Raw genomic sequence first — 20,147 nt, 5'->3', positions numbered from 1 at the left:
CATGGAGCCCCCATTAGGAAAAAAAATTAAAAATAAAAGAACTACTTTGCTTTTTAACCTCACTTATCGTGGTCTACATCATAAATTCCAGAAAATAAAGAGCTCCTGGGAGCTCCTAGCCAAGACAGTAGGAACACAGCTTACTATAAATTCTCTAATGCTTTACCTGTTTGCCCTTTGTGTTGTTTTTAGTACAACTGCACAGTAAACAAACAAAGTCAGGAAGCATTGGAATAACGGGAAATCTGTGTCACAATGGTAACGTCACTGTCTCAACGATTATTACACAAAGAGCCAGATTTGGAGACTGTCCTGGACTTGAACCTCTGCCCATGTCCAGGAAAAGAGTAAATGAGCAGGGAACTGATTGTTGGGTAAGATACTCATTCTTGAATGCTTCATGGTCCAGTGCCAAGACAAATTAAAGGAAACCGAGATACTTGACCATCTGGGATGTCACTCCAATCACAAAGAAACTGCTTAAAGGAAAAGCTTGGTTTGAAGAAAGCCCAATGAGTAACTTCAAGTCACCAGACATTAAACATCTAAAAACAGTCCCCATTTGAGATGGTTGGTTGCATTGGTATATGGCAGTTAAGGAAGAAAAGCCAAAATTCTATGCTTTGTGATATTATTGTTAATAACCACAAACTAAATGAGATCAAACCAATGATTTGATTCAATCCTTTCAATGCTCCAAGAAGGAAGAACATTTTTTTTTTTTAGCAGTACTGGGGTTTGAACTCAAGACCTCAAGATCACTAGGCAGGCACTCTATCACTTCAGAGACTCTGCCAGCCCCCAAAACCTTTATTATCACATTTTATAGGTGAGGAAACTGAGTCTTAAAGAGATTAAGTAGATTATAGAAGCTCACTTAATAGCAGCAGAACTAGGATTTGAACGTAGGTCTTCCTGACTAGAAAGGTCATGCCTTTTATTATATATGTACTGACTCCAAATTTTCAAATAAGAAAAATCTTTTTTTTTCTTTTTTTGGAGGTACTACAGGTTGAACTCATGGCCTTGCACTTGCTAAGCAGGCATGCCGCCACTTGCACCACTCCACTAGGCCAAGAACAATCTCTTAATAATTTAAAATGATAATTAAAGTATATATAACTCTAAAAGTCATGAGAAAATATCTATTCAAATAAAAACTTAGATATTTATCAAATAATATTCGCAAAAAGAAACTTCACTCTAGTTTAGCAAAATAACTTTTAAATAACTGTGTGTGAGTTAGGTGAAATGAAAGGGAAATGCATGGGAAGGAAAGCAGGGCATGGAGTGAGTAAGGGATTTTTCAATTAAATAAATTACAATAGTGCTAACTGGAATGATAGGCTTAATTTTTCAGCACAGATAATATTACCTAAACCAAAACTTTGAACATATACTTTGAAAGTGTAAATTTATTCTATTCTCTGTACTTCAGAAAGGACAGCACTTACCTCTCTCTGAAAAAAATTCCAAGCATGAGTAAGCCACCGATATCTAGGTAAACCATAATTGGTCATTCTGGCTTTCAAAGTAACCATATCTGACCATTGTACTGGAGCCTGGAGATAAAGAGAGAAAAATCAACACACAAACAATCAGACACAGATACACTCACTATTAAAAACACACTATTATTATTATAATTGACAGACAGTGTTTTAAGTTTAGTTTCACTTGTGGCCTAAATAAAGCATAGGTCAATGAGCTCGACATTCAAACAATGACAAACATCAGGAACCAGAAAAGAGCAAAGGGAGAGGTGTGTAAATGAGACTCTAATAGAACTCAAGATTAGAATAATTTTGAAGTCGTATTAGTAAAATTAGTAATATCCAAAGAAGTAGTTTAAAAATTCTTGGCAGAAATTCTTGAATTTTTCCCCTTGCTTATCATCATCATCATCATCATCATCATCATTTATAAATGCATGACACAAAAGACAATGTCCAAACACTTGGGTGCGGAATATTTTTCCCCAAGTAACGAGCTGATTGGTACACTCCGTGTTCAACAAAGTTCAGAGAAATAACCAACGTTCAAGTTCCCCACTATAAATTCTTACTATCTCACATCCTCTCAGGCATGAGATAAATGGAAGCTGAATAAATTCTCAAGAAGTATATAATCTAAAACAGTATTATTGACATATTTTATCTGGAGAAGTAATAATGAACAGGAGGTGAACATGTTTAAACAAAAATAATGAGGAAACATACTGATGTCAAATCTCTTGATTTAGTTAATACAACAATCTTTTTTTTTTTTAATTCTACTTTCCAAGATAAATTTTGGTTGTTTCTTCACTGTGACCACAATCAATCTGAAACCAAATGTGGCAAGAAAACAGAGGAGACATTGAGGTTCTGGCACGAGCTACTGGGATCTGTCCATAAAACAACACACATGCTGACTGATTCCTTGCATGGAACAGCTAAAAGCACAAAGTCCATTTTATGTAAAGGCTGGGTTCTGCAAAATTTGGCAGATAATAAACTTTAATGGCACTTTTCATTCACACTGTTATTAATACAGAAGTAATAAAAAATGTGAACTTTTGTTTTTTGAAGACTGCTTTCCATATTTCACTTTCAAACAGCCCTTGCTCTATCATGGTGATGTAATGGGGAAGATTTACACATGCAAAATGATGTACGCCCTCAACTGAAATGGCAGTGTGCACTTACTCAGTTCCTCAGCACTCATGAACCACTTGCAGACTGTCCCTTAATGGAATACAATATCTAAACAAATATGAATTCCTTTCAGTTTCCTCATTTATTTTTAGAATTGCATTAGAATCAAAATATTACCCTTCAAACACCTTGAATTTATTCATTTTAAACTTGCTACAACTTGGGAGATTTATCTTGTATCAGTAGGATACATACACTATTCAGTTCATTTAAAAAATTCACAGAAAGTAAACTTTTTCCTTAAAATCTCTTAATTACCAAACAGAACACAATCAGAAGTTGAAGTAACAGAATCAAGATCTGCTCTTCTGCTTGAATGCCAGGGATGTAAATTTATTATTTGAAAACAGAAAAATTTAAGAAACAATCTCTTTACCACTAAAACACAAAAATCAAGTCTTTGCTTGATTTTTCACTTTCCTAAATTATCAAAATTTCTAGGGATAACCTGAAAATGTACTCTAAAAGACAGCAAGAGAGTTCCTATTTTAATAGGAGATTTTGTTTTGAAGAAAGTTCTTTATTTACATTAAGCTGCTGAGAACTTGCCCTAACTTTTCAATTTTTCAGTAATTCTCTCATCTCCCTGAGAATCATCATACATTGGAAGCATGAGTATCTTCACAGGGCACCTAAGTGACAGGGCCAATGCATCCCAGACCTGTAAATTGCAGAGTATCCACTGCTCTGTGTTCCACTTAATTTTCAAAACAGTCTCACAACAGGAGCAGAATCACCACTGAATCTTTAATAACTGTGTCAGCACCAGAAGCAACTTCAATTTTATTTTACAATCTCCTAATGCCCCTCTTTTCTCTGAATCAAACACAAAATAATCACCTTCACTCTCTTCTTAAGAGGTCTTGAATTTTAAAATACTTAAAACTTACTCGGGAATCTGTGATAAATACAGACACCGAGGCTCTGCCCTTCCTCACCCCTCCATTCTGAATTAAGAATTAAGAATCACAGTTTCAATATTCTATTTTCATAAATGCATATAATGTGAAAGAATGGCAGAGGATGGATATGATCAAATTGCATTATATGCCTGTATAGAAATATAATGAAACCCCTTTGTATAATTACTGTATGTTAATTTAAAAAACAAGTGTACTTTAAGTCACCTTGCATGACTCCTACTGCAGATGGTGCAAGAACTAAATGTTGAAAAGCACCATCTTACTGAAACAGAATTACTCTATCAGGCTTATGTAGAAAAAACTGGCCAACCTCCATGAAAACGCCAGCATTCACAGACATGCAAAGGTGCTTCACCCTACTGGGAATAAATACATTAAATTTCACCACTGACATGGATCAAGCTAATACCCAGTATCGGCAAGGGTGAAGTGCAAATGGCAAACCAAATGGAAAAAAATCTTAAGATTGAGAATCTCCTCTCCTCATTCATTCTAACAAAGCTTTAAAGGTTGTTAGGGTGGTTTCAATGGCTGAAATAGAAGAGAAAAAATGCTGGAGAACTGTTTTCAAGTAGCCACGTCTCAAGCTGTAAGAGTTTCTAGGCTACAACAAACATACAGCAACTCTTCAAACACATTTCTAAAAGTGGAATATGGTTCCTGTGCTGTACACAGGAGATGGAGGCTTCCAGTCACTGGTTGCTGCTGTGGTCAGCATCATTTAAGGCTCTAAGAAAGTGTTCAACATTTTCAGACAAATGAAGTTGCATGTGCAAATCTTTCCTATTATTGACTCAGGAGTTAGTAAAATTATTTTAGAACATATACTAGTTTAGCCATATTTGAGTAATATGTGAAATTAAGGACATACGCCATTGTATGCCAAATAAAATATTACGGCTTGGAAATGTGCTTTAGATGCCAAAAAGAAAATATTATTTTTCAGAAGTAATGGGGCTGTTCATTATTATCATGCAGCATGAATATGCAAATTAGCAATCACATCCTTAAATTACTTAGGCTGTGATTTATCCCACTTTGAACTCACCATCAGTTCCTGTTCATATGTCCAAACTCCACAAGCCAGTTCTACACAGAAAATGACAAGTAAACTTCCAAAGTACTGTAGAAAAACAAAAGTATGCCATTGGTATTGAACCCAAATAAAGTGTGGTCACTATAGATAAGTATTTTCAGTGTTCTTTATCTCATGGACTAGAAAACAAAGGACCATTTTCAGACAGCAGATGAGCAAAATTTCAGCAAATTTAGAAACACCTGTGAATAACATTCAATAATGACTTAAGTGGGGCCATTGTTATGAGTTAATTCCTGGGACAAATATTTTATAAATCCCAATACTAACATTAGGCTAAATATGATTACATGTTATAGTTTGATGAAAACTACGATCAAGGTCTCTGAGAAAATGGACCTAGTTTCTCTCAAAGTAGATGAGATGAGGTTAAAAAAAAATCACTGTTCTACTTATGAGCATTCATTAACTCATTCTTCTAAACAAGGGGGGGCCTCCTTCGAATTCTTAGACAAGCACAATGTAGAGTGAAATTCCAACTACTGATGACAATTTAAAATGCACAGTGAGTTACTGTTAAGGGAAAGGCATGTGTAGTTTATAGAAGAATATCAGAAATTTTGGCTAGGCATGCGTAGGAAAATAAATAACATGAAGTTGAATGCAATATCAAAAACAGAAAGGATAAAAATTCAGGATTCCTATGAAATAGAGAATCGTGCAGGGTCATAGACAGGGAGGAAAAATAGAACAAAGAGGAAAAGTGAGCACTTTAAGCAAACAAATAACATGAACAAGTATGCAGAGGAAGCCGAAAAGCACAGCAAATGATCAGGGAACAGGACACAGATCCATCTTGCAGAAAGAGAAGTGACAGACGATGAAATGTGAAAGGCAGATTGAAGCCAGATTATGGACTTGAAATAACACACTACTGGACTTAAGTCTATCAAATAAATAATAAGGAGGCATGATAAGCTCATTAAATTATGGTAGGGTTCTAACAGGTTTGGAAGAGAAAGGCTGAGGAGGTAGGCTGAAAATCCCTTAGAAGGCAGCAAAAACAAGGCATAAGGTAAAGAACTGAATTTAGAGTGACCTTGCAAACAGGTGGAAAAGAATAGCTCCAAGTGTTATAACAAAGAAAACCTGCATGATATTGAACTGACTGGATTTAGAAACTGAGGCTGAAAGATGCATCTCCCCAAAACAGAGAAATGGGAAGGGGTAACTAGTTTTGTGGGAAGATGAAAATGTTCACTTTATTTGAGCATCATAGAAATGTATATCCAACTATTGGAAATATCAGTTTGGAACTTATGTACCCAAGGGTGGAATTGGAAATTACCACTATGATCAGAAGCAAAGATAGTAACTTTTGAATGATACTTTATTCACCAAATATTTTCATAATTAATCTATTCAAGAACTTTATAAAATGGATAGGGCTGTATCCCATTTTAGAAATGAGGAAATCAATGCATAAAGTAGGTAATGTAACTTAAGAATATGCACAGTAAATTTTGGAGGGCTGGACCACTGTAGCAGTATTCTGTGTTCCTTGCTGGGGAACCTCCTCAGCTGGGGAGGTATTTCTACTGAGACAAGTAGTAAAAGTGTGAGAATGAATAGACTCTGAAAGTTCTCTTCACGAATTCCAGCAGGAGCAAAACATCACTGAGCTCATCAATCTTCCACTTCACTTACAGTGTGGGGTTGAGGTGGGAGTACTAAGCAATGATGACCACTGGTTATCTGCTTCACTGGGATGAAGACTTCATTAAGGGTGGGCACTTTGTGTTCCTTATCATATAACAAGTGTTCAATAACACTTATATTTGTAACATAACAGAGTAAGTGAAAACAAAACAAAGAAGAGTGATTTGATAGTGATTGGTCAGTGATCTGGAAAGATCTCGTGATAAAGGTAGTCTTTAAGATGAAAGTGGAAAGGAGAAAGAGAGAATGGTGTTAGGATCTGAGCAAAACTAATCCAGGAAAAGGAAGCATAAAATGCAAAGCCACTTTACTGGTGAGCTAGATAAAACTCATTAGTGACTCAAGTGCTGAAGGGATGGGATAGGTAGAGTGAGAGCAAAGTAGATGTTGGGTATAAAGAGTCAGATGCCCTTGGGCCAGGGAAAGGATTTTGCATATTATCTAAGTGTAATAGAAATTCAGTAGCAGGGACAAGATTTGAAGCATGCAAAAACAATTCTAACTCCTTTGAAGGAAACAACCTAAAAAAAATAAGGGTGCAATGACGGCAACATACATATGGGAGTTGGGTGATGATGGTAGCAGGAAAAGAGGAAAAAGTGAGTTACCAGGGCTTACATTTTGAATTTCTTTACTCATACTTTTTGCTAAAAGGGGGGGGGTAGGGGAGAGTAATAAAAGGTACAGAAAATTGGACTGATGTTCTACTTCTATGATATAGTCCTTACGATTAAAAAATACAAATCACTACTATTAGCTTTAATTTGCTTCCCTCATAACTGAAATGAAATGAATACTATACTCTCTTAGTAACATAGCTTGAAAATAATAGTTCAAAAGATAAAGTAGTATTTTGTTAAGAGGATTTTATTTTACAAGTTACTTTTATTTTCAGCATTTGTAGTACTTAGGGTCAGCTTTAATACTCAGATCTCATTTCCAAGTGTTGTTATTTCTGGGATTTAATTTAAAGGGTTCAGCCTTGAACTGATTAGAAGAAATTCAGTGAACACAGAACTCTAAGTCAGTTTTTCTCTCAACTCTCTTTAATGCTTTACTTAAGAGATTTTTAGACATGAAAATATTATATTTGCTTCTATGTTACAAAGAGACCAGATGCTCAGTAGTTACATGATCAATCAGTTTTCTTATCTTTGCTAAGATAAGAAAAGACCCAAGGAAGCAGTGAAACTCTAGAGAAAATTACACTATGGGACATCTGTGCTCTCTCTGATCTTTACCCTGAATTATTTTCAAAACTGATGTCTGCTTACAGTAAAAACCAAAGTAGCTCTCAAAAGGCAAGCTCTCTCTAAGGATAAAACATGGCCATGGATGGTAATTATGTATGGTGAGAACAGGAGACCTCCTGACTTTGACTTGCAGATAACCACACAGGATTCTGGACTGATTTGTGTCCTTTGAAATCCCTTTGAGTCATCACTCTTGTTTCCTGCCTTCCGGAGTCAATGATGAGTGGGCAAATGCCTGGGCTACACTGACAGAAATGTCCAGGCACAGAGCAAGCGATGGGCAAGTACCTAGATGTATGCAATGTGTGCAAGACCTGAGTAATTGCCAGCCCAGTGGATCTAAACCACAAGCATATAATAACAGCAGGCATACTATCACCTTTGATTGCTCAAGATGAGCATTACGATGGACTGGCAATACCAGAACTTAGGGATCCAAAGGAATGCATGTGCAAAGCATATAAATCTAAAACAATCTTTTAGATTACCAAAACTCAAACCCAAAACTGAGATTACCAATCATGGGAGAGAGGGGTAAATTACTCATAATTTGGTCAGTCTTTTAACTCTGGAAAAAATTCCAAAATGATCATGTCTTTCAGATTTCTAACAGCTTTATTTGACATAGTTTCTCCCATACAAAACAATTATTTTGTCTTTATCCACAAACACTAAAGAACACTGGTCCATTTGACCTTGAAGTTGAAAATACAAGTTTCATTAACATCACAAAACTTTCTTGAAGTAAATTAAATGTATAAGTTAATTCAAATAAAGTATTTTTACAAATGATGTTGCAGTTTCCTGGTCAAAAGGTAGCTGTATTTTTGCTTTGTTCCTACTGAATTGGCCTGAAACAGCCAGTCTTCCAATTCTGGGAACATTCTAAATATCAAATCCATCTGTAATACAACATACTAGATCAATTGCATTACTCCTAAATCTTCTTTTTCAGTGAGGCATTGATAGAGTCATCCTAACACTGCTCACTGCATAGAGAATCATTCAGTCACTATTTAACTAAGTGTGGATGTGGGGCAGGGTGGGGGGAAAGTTGAAGCATCTTAAATCATGTTAACCCATGGTTTCAATAGAACGAAACTAGCAAAAAATTAAGTGACAGCTCCATGGAGCTTTGCTATGGCATGAAGTGTCCAGCCACATCACATTTCAATGCACAATCATTTGCTGTCCTCAGCATTATGTGTGAACATAAATACATAGCCATTGGTGGAATCAGTCAGCATGCACCTCTGGCCTTCTCATTTTCCCAGTGCATGAGGTTTGACCAGATGGCCTGCACCAGCCAGGTTTGCAGAGCAATTCACCCTTTCTTTTTTTTGTGTGCTTTCCCTCTAGAATGGTGGAAAGAGCTCTAAATCTGGAGTCAAGTTTTAAGTTCAAAACCAGCTCTAAAACACACTGCACCATCTTTGGCAAATCACGTAACTTCTCTGGTGTCCGTCTGCTAATCTGTTTAACGAAGATGAAAATAAAGCTGTCTTGCAGTTGTCAAGGATGACTCGGTACTTGTGAAGGTGTAACGTGTGATACAAATGCTCTACTGTACAGGTCTGTGAAACACAATCCAGTATTGACTTTTCCTCTCCTCCTGTACCTAGCCCTCGTTTCCTGCAATGTGCTACTGTTTCTTCCAGGGGATCACTTCCAGTTCTTCACCATTTTACTTTTCTCTTTCTTTCAGGGTACAGACTTTCCTCATCTACTGTATTTCAGGCCTCAAAGCCTTTTACTTTAAATCATGTGGCTATCTTACCCACAAATCCCAGTGCTCACTCAACAGGCAGTCCATCTGTTTGGTCTGGTAAAATCTTGTTTTAAACATCATTTTAATCCCAGTGTCTAAGAAGTAATTGTTACACAGCAGGTATTCAATAAATGTCAGTGGAAATAATGATCAGTTTACCAACTGAAAAGGCCAATTTCAACATTTTCTTAGGTTTCTCTGCCTTGAGTTTCTTGTTAACATTGACTCCCCTTGATTTCTGCCTACACATTTCTATTTTAAATACTGCCTCTCTGTTTTATGAGTGTCTGTTCTCATAATCCAGCATGTCTTGAAGCATTTAAGACCATTTACATAGTTAAAGAAAGGGAGCAATCCGAAAACTCTCTTCATCTTCCGGGGCACCATCAACCAAACATTTAAACTAATGAAGAACGAGAAATGTATGCTTATACAAGGAAATTAGAATGTAATTGTTTGCATTACTATTTTACTTGCTTTGAAAATTTACTCCACCCAAGGTTCTTTAAAATAGTTAAGCCCCTCTCCTACAACTAAACTACAACTAACCTACAATTTATGTTCTACATGTCAGTTTTATCCAAAACATATATTGATGAAAAACACTGCACCTAGTAAAGAGCTCTAACAATAGAACACAGGATACATTCCTGAAATGACATAATTAATTACTGTTTTTTTCATCAAACTTCTTATGCTGAGAATAAATGCCTCCAAAAATAGGTGCCTTTATTGTGTTAGGAAGTAAAAAATTAGCTAAAACGATATATGTGAAGTTGCTCTGTTGACTTTTTGAAAAAAACTATATGAATAGAAGAATAAAATAGATCTGTCTTCATAATCTGGCTATTGTACCTATCAGCTGTATGACCCTGGGCAAACCAGTAATAGTTTCCTTATTTTGTAAAGTGAGATCATTAAAATTACTTTGCAGTGCTACTGTCTCACTGAGGTGAAGGGCCACTGTGTTGTAACACTCACTAAATGGTAGCCATTATTAATCATATCATAGATTCTACTACAACAAGCATTCCACCAGAACAAGAGACAGCATTATGCTCAAAATACCTAATGTGCTTCCTGGCATACAGCAAATATTCAAGTTATATTTCTTGAACAGATCTAAATATGACTGGAGGATGACAAAGTATAAAATTGTTCATCCTCCAAAGACTATCAGTGTCACTCCCACAAAATAGCATAAAATCCCAAAAGCTTTTTGGTAAAAATCTTCAATCAAATCTCTGTCCGGTGAGAACATAGCTGGTATTTTTCGAAATGTCTGTATTAGAAAACTAAAGCAGGATGTGTATAAAGGGTGGGGAAGCCAACTTCTTTTTTAAAACAGATTGAAATCAATGTTAAGCATGGCTTTGGTGACTAGCCTTTGTCCACTGGAAGGATCTAAGGAGGAAGGCAAGGGCGTGACATCCCACCTTCCTATTTAAGCCTCTGGTGATTTGTGGTAAATGCATCCTCCAATAGAAGCAAAGGGGATTCAACCCTCTGCCCAGAAAGTTTATTTCACTTCATTATATGTGTAAAGACAACATAGTAAAATCAAAAGAAGGTTCTTGAAACAACGTTTATTTACAAAAATGATGTGTTTCCCTGATACCACCATCCCTAAGATTTTACCCTAAAGAAAGATTAAATACATGACCTATCCCTTCTCCCTTCTGAAACTTCACTACAACAAAGGGATATTTTAAAATGTATAATCCCAGAAAAAAAGAAAAAATAAAGCCACATAACACCGAGCACATTTTGGAAAGTGCAAAGCATATAGAAGAATAGTAAATCTTTCAGCCATTCATAAAAGCTGAATCAATATAAGGGAAGGCTGGGACCAGCCTGATTCACATCACAGAGCCCCCAGATATTTAAGGTACTGGCAGCTTCAAATAATTCTGGAAGTGGATGAATGTGGGACTGAAGAGAGGAGGACAAGTGGAAAATTCATTTAGGAGGAAGCTACCTAGTTCCCCCTCCCCCATACTTCACAGCTGGATAGCAACCTCACCTCCACCAATAAAGAAGTTTGAGGAAGTGGATGTACTAAAATAGCCTCAGGCCTGGGACGGCAGGTACAACAGAAGAAAAAGTACAGTATTGGAAACAAAGACTTGAAAGTCAAATTTACCTATCTTTCCTGCAAAGGTTCAAAGCTCACATCAAACCAAAAATGCTAGTAAATTTCTCAATGGAATCTATGAAAGAAGGACAGCAAAAGAGGGTCTTCAAAAATCTGTGGCAAACAAGAACACCTTCTAACTCATAAATCTGTAGCCATCAAAAGTAAAGTGTGAGGGTTTATAAAGCCATTTTCGGACATAAAGACCTTAAAAAAAATCTCATGTGTGTACTTTTTCAGGAAACTACTGGAAAATGAGAGAATAAACAGGAAAAGAGAATGATACAAAATCTAGGAAAAGTATATAAAATAAAAGGAGGCAAAGAAAATGCCAGAATAATAAAAGAACATCCCATGATGGTGACAGCTTCAATAGCCCTAGTCTGGAGCAGGTCAAGAATGTTCTAGAAGAGCTTAGGAAAAACACAAATTGATAGAATACCCAATGTGTTTGAATATACAAAGAAAACTGTACCAGTGAATTTTACAGTTGAATTGCACAAATACACAAGAAACTAAATAAAATTATTGATTCCAAGAAAAACAGCATGTAATTTGAGAAAGAAAATGTAAGTCCACAATTTTATCTGGCCCAGCTTGGAACAGTTTTTCCAGTCACCATCATGTAAATACTGATCTGACCAAAATTATTATGCCTCTGGGTTGAGGTGAGATAGGAAATATGGGTGGTGAACAATAAAATTCTTCATCTTCCACAGAAGTCAATGGGTGGTACTTAACAACTAAAACAGAAAGAATGAGAAGAGTTACATAAATATGTAACTTTTTACAGAAATAAATTACAAAGGAATGTACTGAGACAAAACTGATAGCAGTTCCCTTCGGGGAATGGAAAATGGCAGGGGTTAAGGATGCTGTATTTTATAATGAGGCTTTTTGCACTAAATTAACTCTTTCTATGCATGGAGTTATTGGAGTTAAAGGAGGTGAGCGACAGCTGGAAACTTTCTAAATGCTCAGGTGCTATATTCTTTTTGCTATACTGTTCTTCAAACCCTCACATATCTTTACCCAAATCAGTATGTTACATTATCTTTTACAATAGTTTATTTCAGTCACAAAATTAAAAAGCTTAGAATTCTGTATTAATGGCAATTTCATTCTGTGAACGAGATCTAGATTTATTTATTTGCTGAAGAGACATCGCTGTGTATGTGTATAGTCCAGTAACGTATATATATGTATACGTGTGTATATACATATGAAACCAAAAGTAAGCAAAAACTAAGTATACATATATCATTATTTATCAAATATGCACATGTAGATGTACATAAACATTTGTACTTATCACAAATCATTCACTGTGCAAGAGATTCATGTGTATCAATATAGTTTACTACTCAAAAATTACAAACTCACATATCCCCACTTCTTAAAAGAGATAAAATGGAGCTAAACACAGTTGATCCAAGATTTATATGAAATAGATTACTAGGTTTTTCTGAGCACAGACTGGGATCAGATTCTGAATACACATGCACACAAGAAAGATGTTCACGTATGTGCACATTAAAACCCTTCTTGTCTTTAAACTGGGGAGAAATGTCCTAAAAATCCTATGTACTCATCTTTGACCTTTTCCAGTTCTGGTAAAATAAAAGACTACCAATATATCAAAATTTTAAGCATGGCAAAAATTGCTTTTTTCCTACTGACTAGAATGGCTAGAGAAAGGCACAAATCCAGCTTTAATTGCTATGTTACAATCCTTGACAAATATTATCAAATAACAATTCCATCTTCTTTGTTTTTATATTTTCAACTTAAGTTAGTCATATTAGCTTCTTTCCAACAGTAAAATTAACTCTATTATTATTCACACTTTATAATTTTTATAATAAAGTTGGGAACCAGGTAGACAATGAGTGCTCAATAGTACTCATTGAACATTTATAAAAGCACTAGTAAATGAAAGTGATTTTTTTTTCTATCTTTACTTTTTAACTGTTAACAAATGGTATTAATAAACTTTCTATATAAATAGTATTTGTTTTTGTGTACAATATTTCAAATAACTTTCACTTTTGGGAAAATTCATTTGTTTTTAAATTTTCAATTCTAACTTTTACCAATTCAATGAAAACCAAAAGCAATCTTTCCAAACAAAGATAATCAATTTTTTGAGTATATTTTTAAAAAAAAATTTTATTTGGTACTTGGGTTTGAACTCAGGGCCTATACCTTGAGCCACTCCACCAACCCTTTTTTGAGTATGATAGGTTTTGTCGAGATAGGGTCTCATGAACTATTTGCCCAGGGTGGCTTTGAACTGAAATCTTTCTGATTTCTGCCTCCTGAGTAGTTAGAGTTAAAGTGGTGAGCCATGGTGTCTGGCTAATTTTTTGAGTATATTAAACCTGGTAAGCAAAAACCTGGTAAATTAAGTTTACCTGGTAAAAGGTACTTATAGAGAAAATACATTTTATCAGTGTAAAATATTCCATTCGATTTTATGGACAGAGGACAAATCTGAAAAGAGAAAAAACCCCAACTCATCACAAATAGACAAGATAGTTGTTTTCCAAACTGTTTTTCTACAAAAATACCCACTGAAATAGAATTTTTACAATGAAACAAAGTTGTAATGTTTTCCTTGAGTGCATCTGTATGTGTTCCTTGTGCAAGCAAGTCAATAATTGACCAAGAATCACAGAACCTTGTCAATAAGAATACGTGTCACTAACAGAAAAGTAAAAATTACAAACATTATAAAAGTTATTTTGACTACTGTTCTCTTAATTTATAAATAAAAACTCTGTTTTTTTTTTCCATAAGTAATTTGAAACCACAAAAGTCAGAACTGTTTATCTTGGAAAATTAATACAATCTGTGATTCACTTCTCCCACCAAAAAATAAAAACTATTTCAAATTACAACATACTTTACTAGACATTTTAATATTTTAAAAACACAGACCCTTTTGACTCCTTCTGCATATTATATAACCAACACTTTTAATAAACAAAAAGTTTGATTAAAGGTCTGTGCTCAGTAAATGATAAATGATAAACTCCAGTCTCTACCCTGTCAAATACTAAACTCTGCAAGCTCTCAGTGCTAAGTATCTTTATGTCAGTTGTTTATTTTTCCTTTCCCAGTGATTGGAGGTTTAAAAATATTATATTACTTATAGTTAGTAAATAAGGGAATTCCAGTGCCAAATATTTGTACAAGATAATGGAACAGCCGCCCTTCTGTTAAGAATTCACAGGGACTAAAATACTAACAGCTCAAAAATACATGCTGCATAAAGTACTCTGTTTAGCAAATTCTCAAAATGGTGTTATAGCAGACCTGGGCTTAGTACTTTCTGCAGGCTCATCTTTCACATGTCTAATGTCTCCTACAAATTTTTCAAAGAAAGGCAACACTAAATATCCTTTCTTTTAAGAATCATAAATAGAACAAGAGGAGCCTAATGTAGGAAAAAGCTGAAACTATAGGGTAGTTTTTGAAGAAACAGTTGTAAACTACTCAGGATAGGCAGAAAGTCAAGTTCACGTAAGTATTGGTAGGTTATGTGTGGTCTTTGTTCGTGCTTAATACTTAAATAAATATAGAAAACTATTCTAAAAATTTACCTGAATTTGTCCCTTTTCAATTTGCCTGAGCTAATTTCTTTATCAAGGGTGTTGCTGAAACCCTAACTGGTAAATTGTTTGTATCACACGCTGTTTTCAACTACTAATAAAGAAATGCATTATGTCAGGATCCATAGGTCTAACAGTGCTTAAAGTTCCTGGGGTCAGTTACCTATATCATGAGAGGTAAAGCATTAAGAACAAGGCAATAAAACAACTGGACATGCAAGAGAAGTCACCACATATGCGGCCTCTGTTGCCTTGTAAGCTGGTTCAGCTAAAGTCTGCAAAGTCAGCCCAATCTCGAAAGATTTACAGGCTGTTGCTGGTCTCTGAAGAGACCTCTGCTTCAGATTATGGGACCATTCCTCAGAGTGTGAGACAGGGGTCCCCATTACCAGAACCTGTACAAGAAAATGCAAATAGGAGACAGCCTTAGAATAGCCTAAGCAAGACAGCCAAAATAATGCCAGACTTAATTCTGATCTAAATCACACATCTCACTCAGACCCAACCAAATGTGTCTAGATTCTCTCACCAACACAACAGGGGCAGGGCTGCATTGCAGCAGACTTCGTTATGACAACACTTCTTAGAAAACAAGAAGTTACAAAGCCAGAAATTTTAAAAGGTGATCTTTGACTAGGCAAAAAGAAAATTCATACTTTAATATCTGCCAATAAACTCTAACCCTATCCATAACTCTGTGAATGTATCTTCTTAATCACATTCTTTTCATCATTTTACTTTTAGATTCAGAAAAGACATGCACTGTAACTTATTTTTGTATATTTTCCAGAATAATCAAAGAACTATTTGTTAAAGAGAGCTAAAGAAAAGTTTCTTTTAAATTGTATAAATCAACATATACAAATATTTACTACATGTGGAGAGGTGAAGCTTATTTTTTTAAATAAACCTATTTACGTAAATACATTTCCATCCAGAACCAAAACTACAGGGTGTTTCATTTTTCCCTTAAAAAAAAAGAAACAAAAGAACACACAATCTGACTCACAGACATACTCAATGTACAGAGAAGGAAAACATGTGTGAATAATGACAAAATTAAATCAATGAAGTTGTCAAAACACCACAGTACCAGTCTAATTCACAGAAGGAATCTTGTGAACTGAATGGCATGAATCACAGGACAATTTTAAAGAAGTGCACTTTTTTATATCAATGATTTTAATAGAACAATACTGAAAGGGAAAGCCTTGAAGACATGCTTTTATAAACAATGCAATTATGATTTGAATAAGGCCTGCCCATTATCTGTCAGTAAGTGCTGCCAACCTGCATCAACTTGTTCTCAGGCAAGCTAAGGGTTCCCCCCTCAATCCTCCCATGCTTGTTAACTCTTAGAGGTACTATTTTTGGTTGGGGGAACAAGGTCTCCCTGTGTAGTTCAGGGTGGTCTCCCAACTCTTGATCTTCCTGCCTCAATCTCCTCCATTGCTGGGATTACAGGCATGTATCACCATGCCCTGCTATTTACAGAACTTTTTTTTTGCTGTGGCTGGAAAATTATAGCTGTATACCACGTAACTAGTTATAGCCTTCCAACGAAGGTCCTGGGGGCTGGCTTGTCTCCTGAAGGGCACCTTGGCCCAGCACACAGTTTCTAGGTGCCTGATTAAGATTTCCGGCTGTATTTTTGCTATCAAATCTAAAGAGACACTCAGACTAATAGAATTTTATTATTAATGGATGAGAATTAAGAGTCTTCCATTTTCTTATCATTAACAAACAAAACTGTCTTTTTTTTTTCATTTACAAAATCAGAGAACAGGAGGACAGAGTAGGACCTAACTAGAGGGTGGGGGGTGTGGGGGGGTGATGGGTGAGAGGAGAGGAGATGGGAGAGGGCATGTGAGGGTGAATACAATGCAAATACTGTGTACACATGTATGCAAATGTTAAAATAAGACCTGTTGAAACTATTCCAGGAATGGGGAGGGGAGAGGGGAGAGAAAGGAGAATAGGAGAGGGGAGAGAAAGAAGAATGGTAGAGAGGGTGAATTCAAGTATGATATATTTGGTATATTGTAAGAACTTTTGTAAACACTACAATGTACTCCCACCAGTATGACAATGAAAAGATATTTAAAAAATGATTCTCTTCAACTGAATCCTCCTTAGCCCAGAGTGGTACAGTCAGGTAGCCATTTTCTTCAAGGCCCAGAAGCAACTAAGAACAGACACTGTACCAGGGTTCTGAGCAGAAGAGAGGTCAGGCCACATCACTATCTGGTCACAAAACTTCAACTGCAGAGCACACATTTTATTCAAGATTGTGGGTTCATACTTGGTCCCAGCTCCCACAGCCAACACATCCACCCTATGACATACAAAGCCATTCTTCAGGCCCAACATGAGCTTCCCTACGTGATGACAATCGCTCCCTCGGCTAGACTTCATTCCTCAAGTCTTCCAGCAAGGGCCCTGCTCTCAGCAACAGCCAATATTCACCACCACCCTGTCCTCCCTATCAGATCTCATTTCAGACATTTCCTTATGTCTCTTTATTAAGTAAATGCTGTCAATAGAACAAGACTATTTTTCCTTAGTGTTTTTCCACAGTACCTTTAATAACACAAAGAGAGAACCTCTGTAATGAAAACATTTTAATTATAAAAGGCAAGTCTCTAATTGTCTCATTAGAAGTTAGCAGTCCATGCCTTTGACCCAGTGGTACACACCCTACACAGAACTTGAAATATTAAAATACTTTAAATGCTTGTTTCCTGGGAGAGTTAGTGAAATTATTCATATTTTTACTTAATTAGAAATGATTCTAAATTGGCAAGTATCATCTAATAAAAATTCATAGCTTTTTAAAGACAATGTTTCTGAGATGTCTTTACAGTTTGTTATCATTCTGAGAAAAATTTGAAGTTTCCATACTTAAGGGTTTTAAAACAGAAACAATGGATCTAAGGAAAATATAGGAATAATCCTTTATCTGACAAGGGGGAAAGATGTATGAATCACGATTTTAAAAAAATGTAAGTAATTTCATGGGAAAATTCTTCCTTGGTTCATTGTCTTATATTTCAGTCATCGACTTCATTAGACATTGTACATAAGGTAAAAATTAAACATGAATTTTTTTATCAGTTTATCTGGAAGTTACATTCCTCGTTGGCTTAAATAACTTAATTGTCTCATGTTTTACGTTTGTTATTTGCCCTCTTGTATTAACTCACCATACCTTTAGGGACAGTGTTTACTGAGTCATCTAGACAGCAATATGATTTTCAATGACAATCTACCATTTTATGTTTGCCAAAGATATTCAATAAAGTGACAATGTAGAAGCAGATAAGAAAGGAAGTACAAATTGCTACATTCATAATTGCTACTAAATGTATCTCAGATGTATCTATTAAGAAACAATATATAACAAGGCTTAAATGCTTTCTATGAAGGAGCACATGTAAAGAATACAAATGTCAGAAATATGAAAACTGGTAGTGTTCATACCTCAAATCTGAAGGAAGCTAAAGGTCCCAAAATTCTGTCACAAAGACCCAACACTAAGGCTATGAATCTCATGCAATTGTCTTGGGTTCCAGTTTCTGACACAACATTTAAGGATATCTACTTGGTATAATTACAGACAGTCATACCAGCATCACTTAAGAAACAGAAGTAGACTGGGTGCTGGTGGTTCACACTCGTAATCCTAAACTTCCCGGGAGGCTGAGAACTAGAGGAGAGCAATTCAAGGGCAGCCCAAGCAAAAAGTTCAGGAGACCTTATCTCAATGGGAAAAAGCTGGGCATGAATCAAATGGTAGAATGCTTGCCTAGCAAGTGCAAAGCCCTGAGTTTAAACCCTAGTACCATAACAACAACAACAAAAAGAAACAGAAGTGGTCATGTGACTCAGACTTGGACATTCAAAAACTATAGTGTAGCTACAAAAGGATAGTTGCATTCCTATTGGCTTTTGCCTTAATATGAATTATTTCATCTCCAACTGGAAACATTGGTTCTCTATAGCACAAGGGATAGCATCAAAGTCTCCTACAAAGATTTTCCCAATTGGATTATTCTCACTGTGTACCCACACTCCAGCCACAGAAGCTCTAAATTTTGCCTAAACTTGCATGTCTCTTGCCTCCCTCATGTTTGCACACATTTTTTATTGCTCTAAACCACCTTCCCTCCCTTCTCCACCAGAAAACTCGTAATGCATTTTTAATATCCAGCTCAAATATACATTCTCCTGTGAAAATTTCTGCTTGTCTCCATCACTCCTGATTCTGGGTTCCCATAGTAACTTATTTATAAGTTTATAACTCTGCTCTGTTATTTACTTTCTATTCTCCCCCTTCTATCTTTATCTCTCAAGTTTTTATCACAGGCTGTCTGCTCAATACATGTGTAAGGAGGTAAAAGAAAAGAAAAGCAGAATGGGAAGGGAAAAAGGGATAAAAAGAAAGGAGAACCTGCTTGATTCCTTGACAGGATTAGAGAGGATAATAATCATAGTATAATTTTTAGAATTCTTTTTATAATAAGGATATTGAAAGATTATATTTTTTAAAAATTAAATGACTAATGAATGCCTTGGAGTAATAAATGAAGCACAGTTAAGTCTTACAACATCTATGCCAGTAACTAATTAAATTTATTGTAACAGTGTGTAGTGAAACATGCATGGGTTTTGAACATAGAGTGCACTTGAATGTCAATAATAGTGACTACCAACTGTGTGTCTTTGGGCTTGCCTCTTTCCTCTTTTGTAAAATAAGTCTAATCACATCTAGTTGCTATGAGTACTTTCTGAGAAAACAAAGTTTAGACACTAAGTAGATGATGAACATATGGTAAATGAATAATGTACCTTGATTTAGAAGTAAAGTTGCTAGGCTCTTCATCAAAAATATAAACAAGATATTTAATAGTTTAATTTTAACTGAATAAGTTATGACTATCTACATATTTATAACTACATAAGAGAAATTCTTAAACAGAGAGTTTATAGAAAACTAATTATTAT

At 35.5% G+C, this 20,147-nt stretch overlaps 1 protein-coding gene across 3 annotated transcripts in view; it reads right to left on the bottom strand.

Annotated features, from left to right (window-relative positions):
* Tspan12 (tetraspanin 12) overlaps window positions 1-20,147 on the bottom strand; it is a 68,759-nt gene that overhangs the window by 26,600 nt on the left and 22,012 nt on the right. For 2 of the 3 annotated variants that reach the window (XM_020162413.2, XM_074064443.1), the window contains 2 exons: window positions 4,668-4,742; window positions 1,455-1,562 (listed from right to left, as the gene is read on the bottom strand). In XM_020162413.2, the coding sequence (XP_020018002.1) occupies window positions 1,455-1,562; window positions 4,668-4,742 (183 nt within the window). The remainder of the gene's footprint in view (window positions 1-1,454; window positions 1,563-4,667; window positions 4,743-20,147) is intronic. The other variant, XM_074064451.1, reaches the window with a different exon arrangement.

The sequence above is a fragment of the Castor canadensis genome, chromosome 2 (genome assembly GCF_047511655.1).
Source record: "Castor canadensis chromosome 2, mCasCan1.hap1v2, whole genome shotgun sequence".
NCBI classification, from domain to species: Eukaryota; Metazoa; Chordata; class Mammalia; order Rodentia; family Castoridae; genus Castor; species Castor canadensis.
This window is presented reverse-complemented; position numbering and strand designations above follow the sequence as displayed.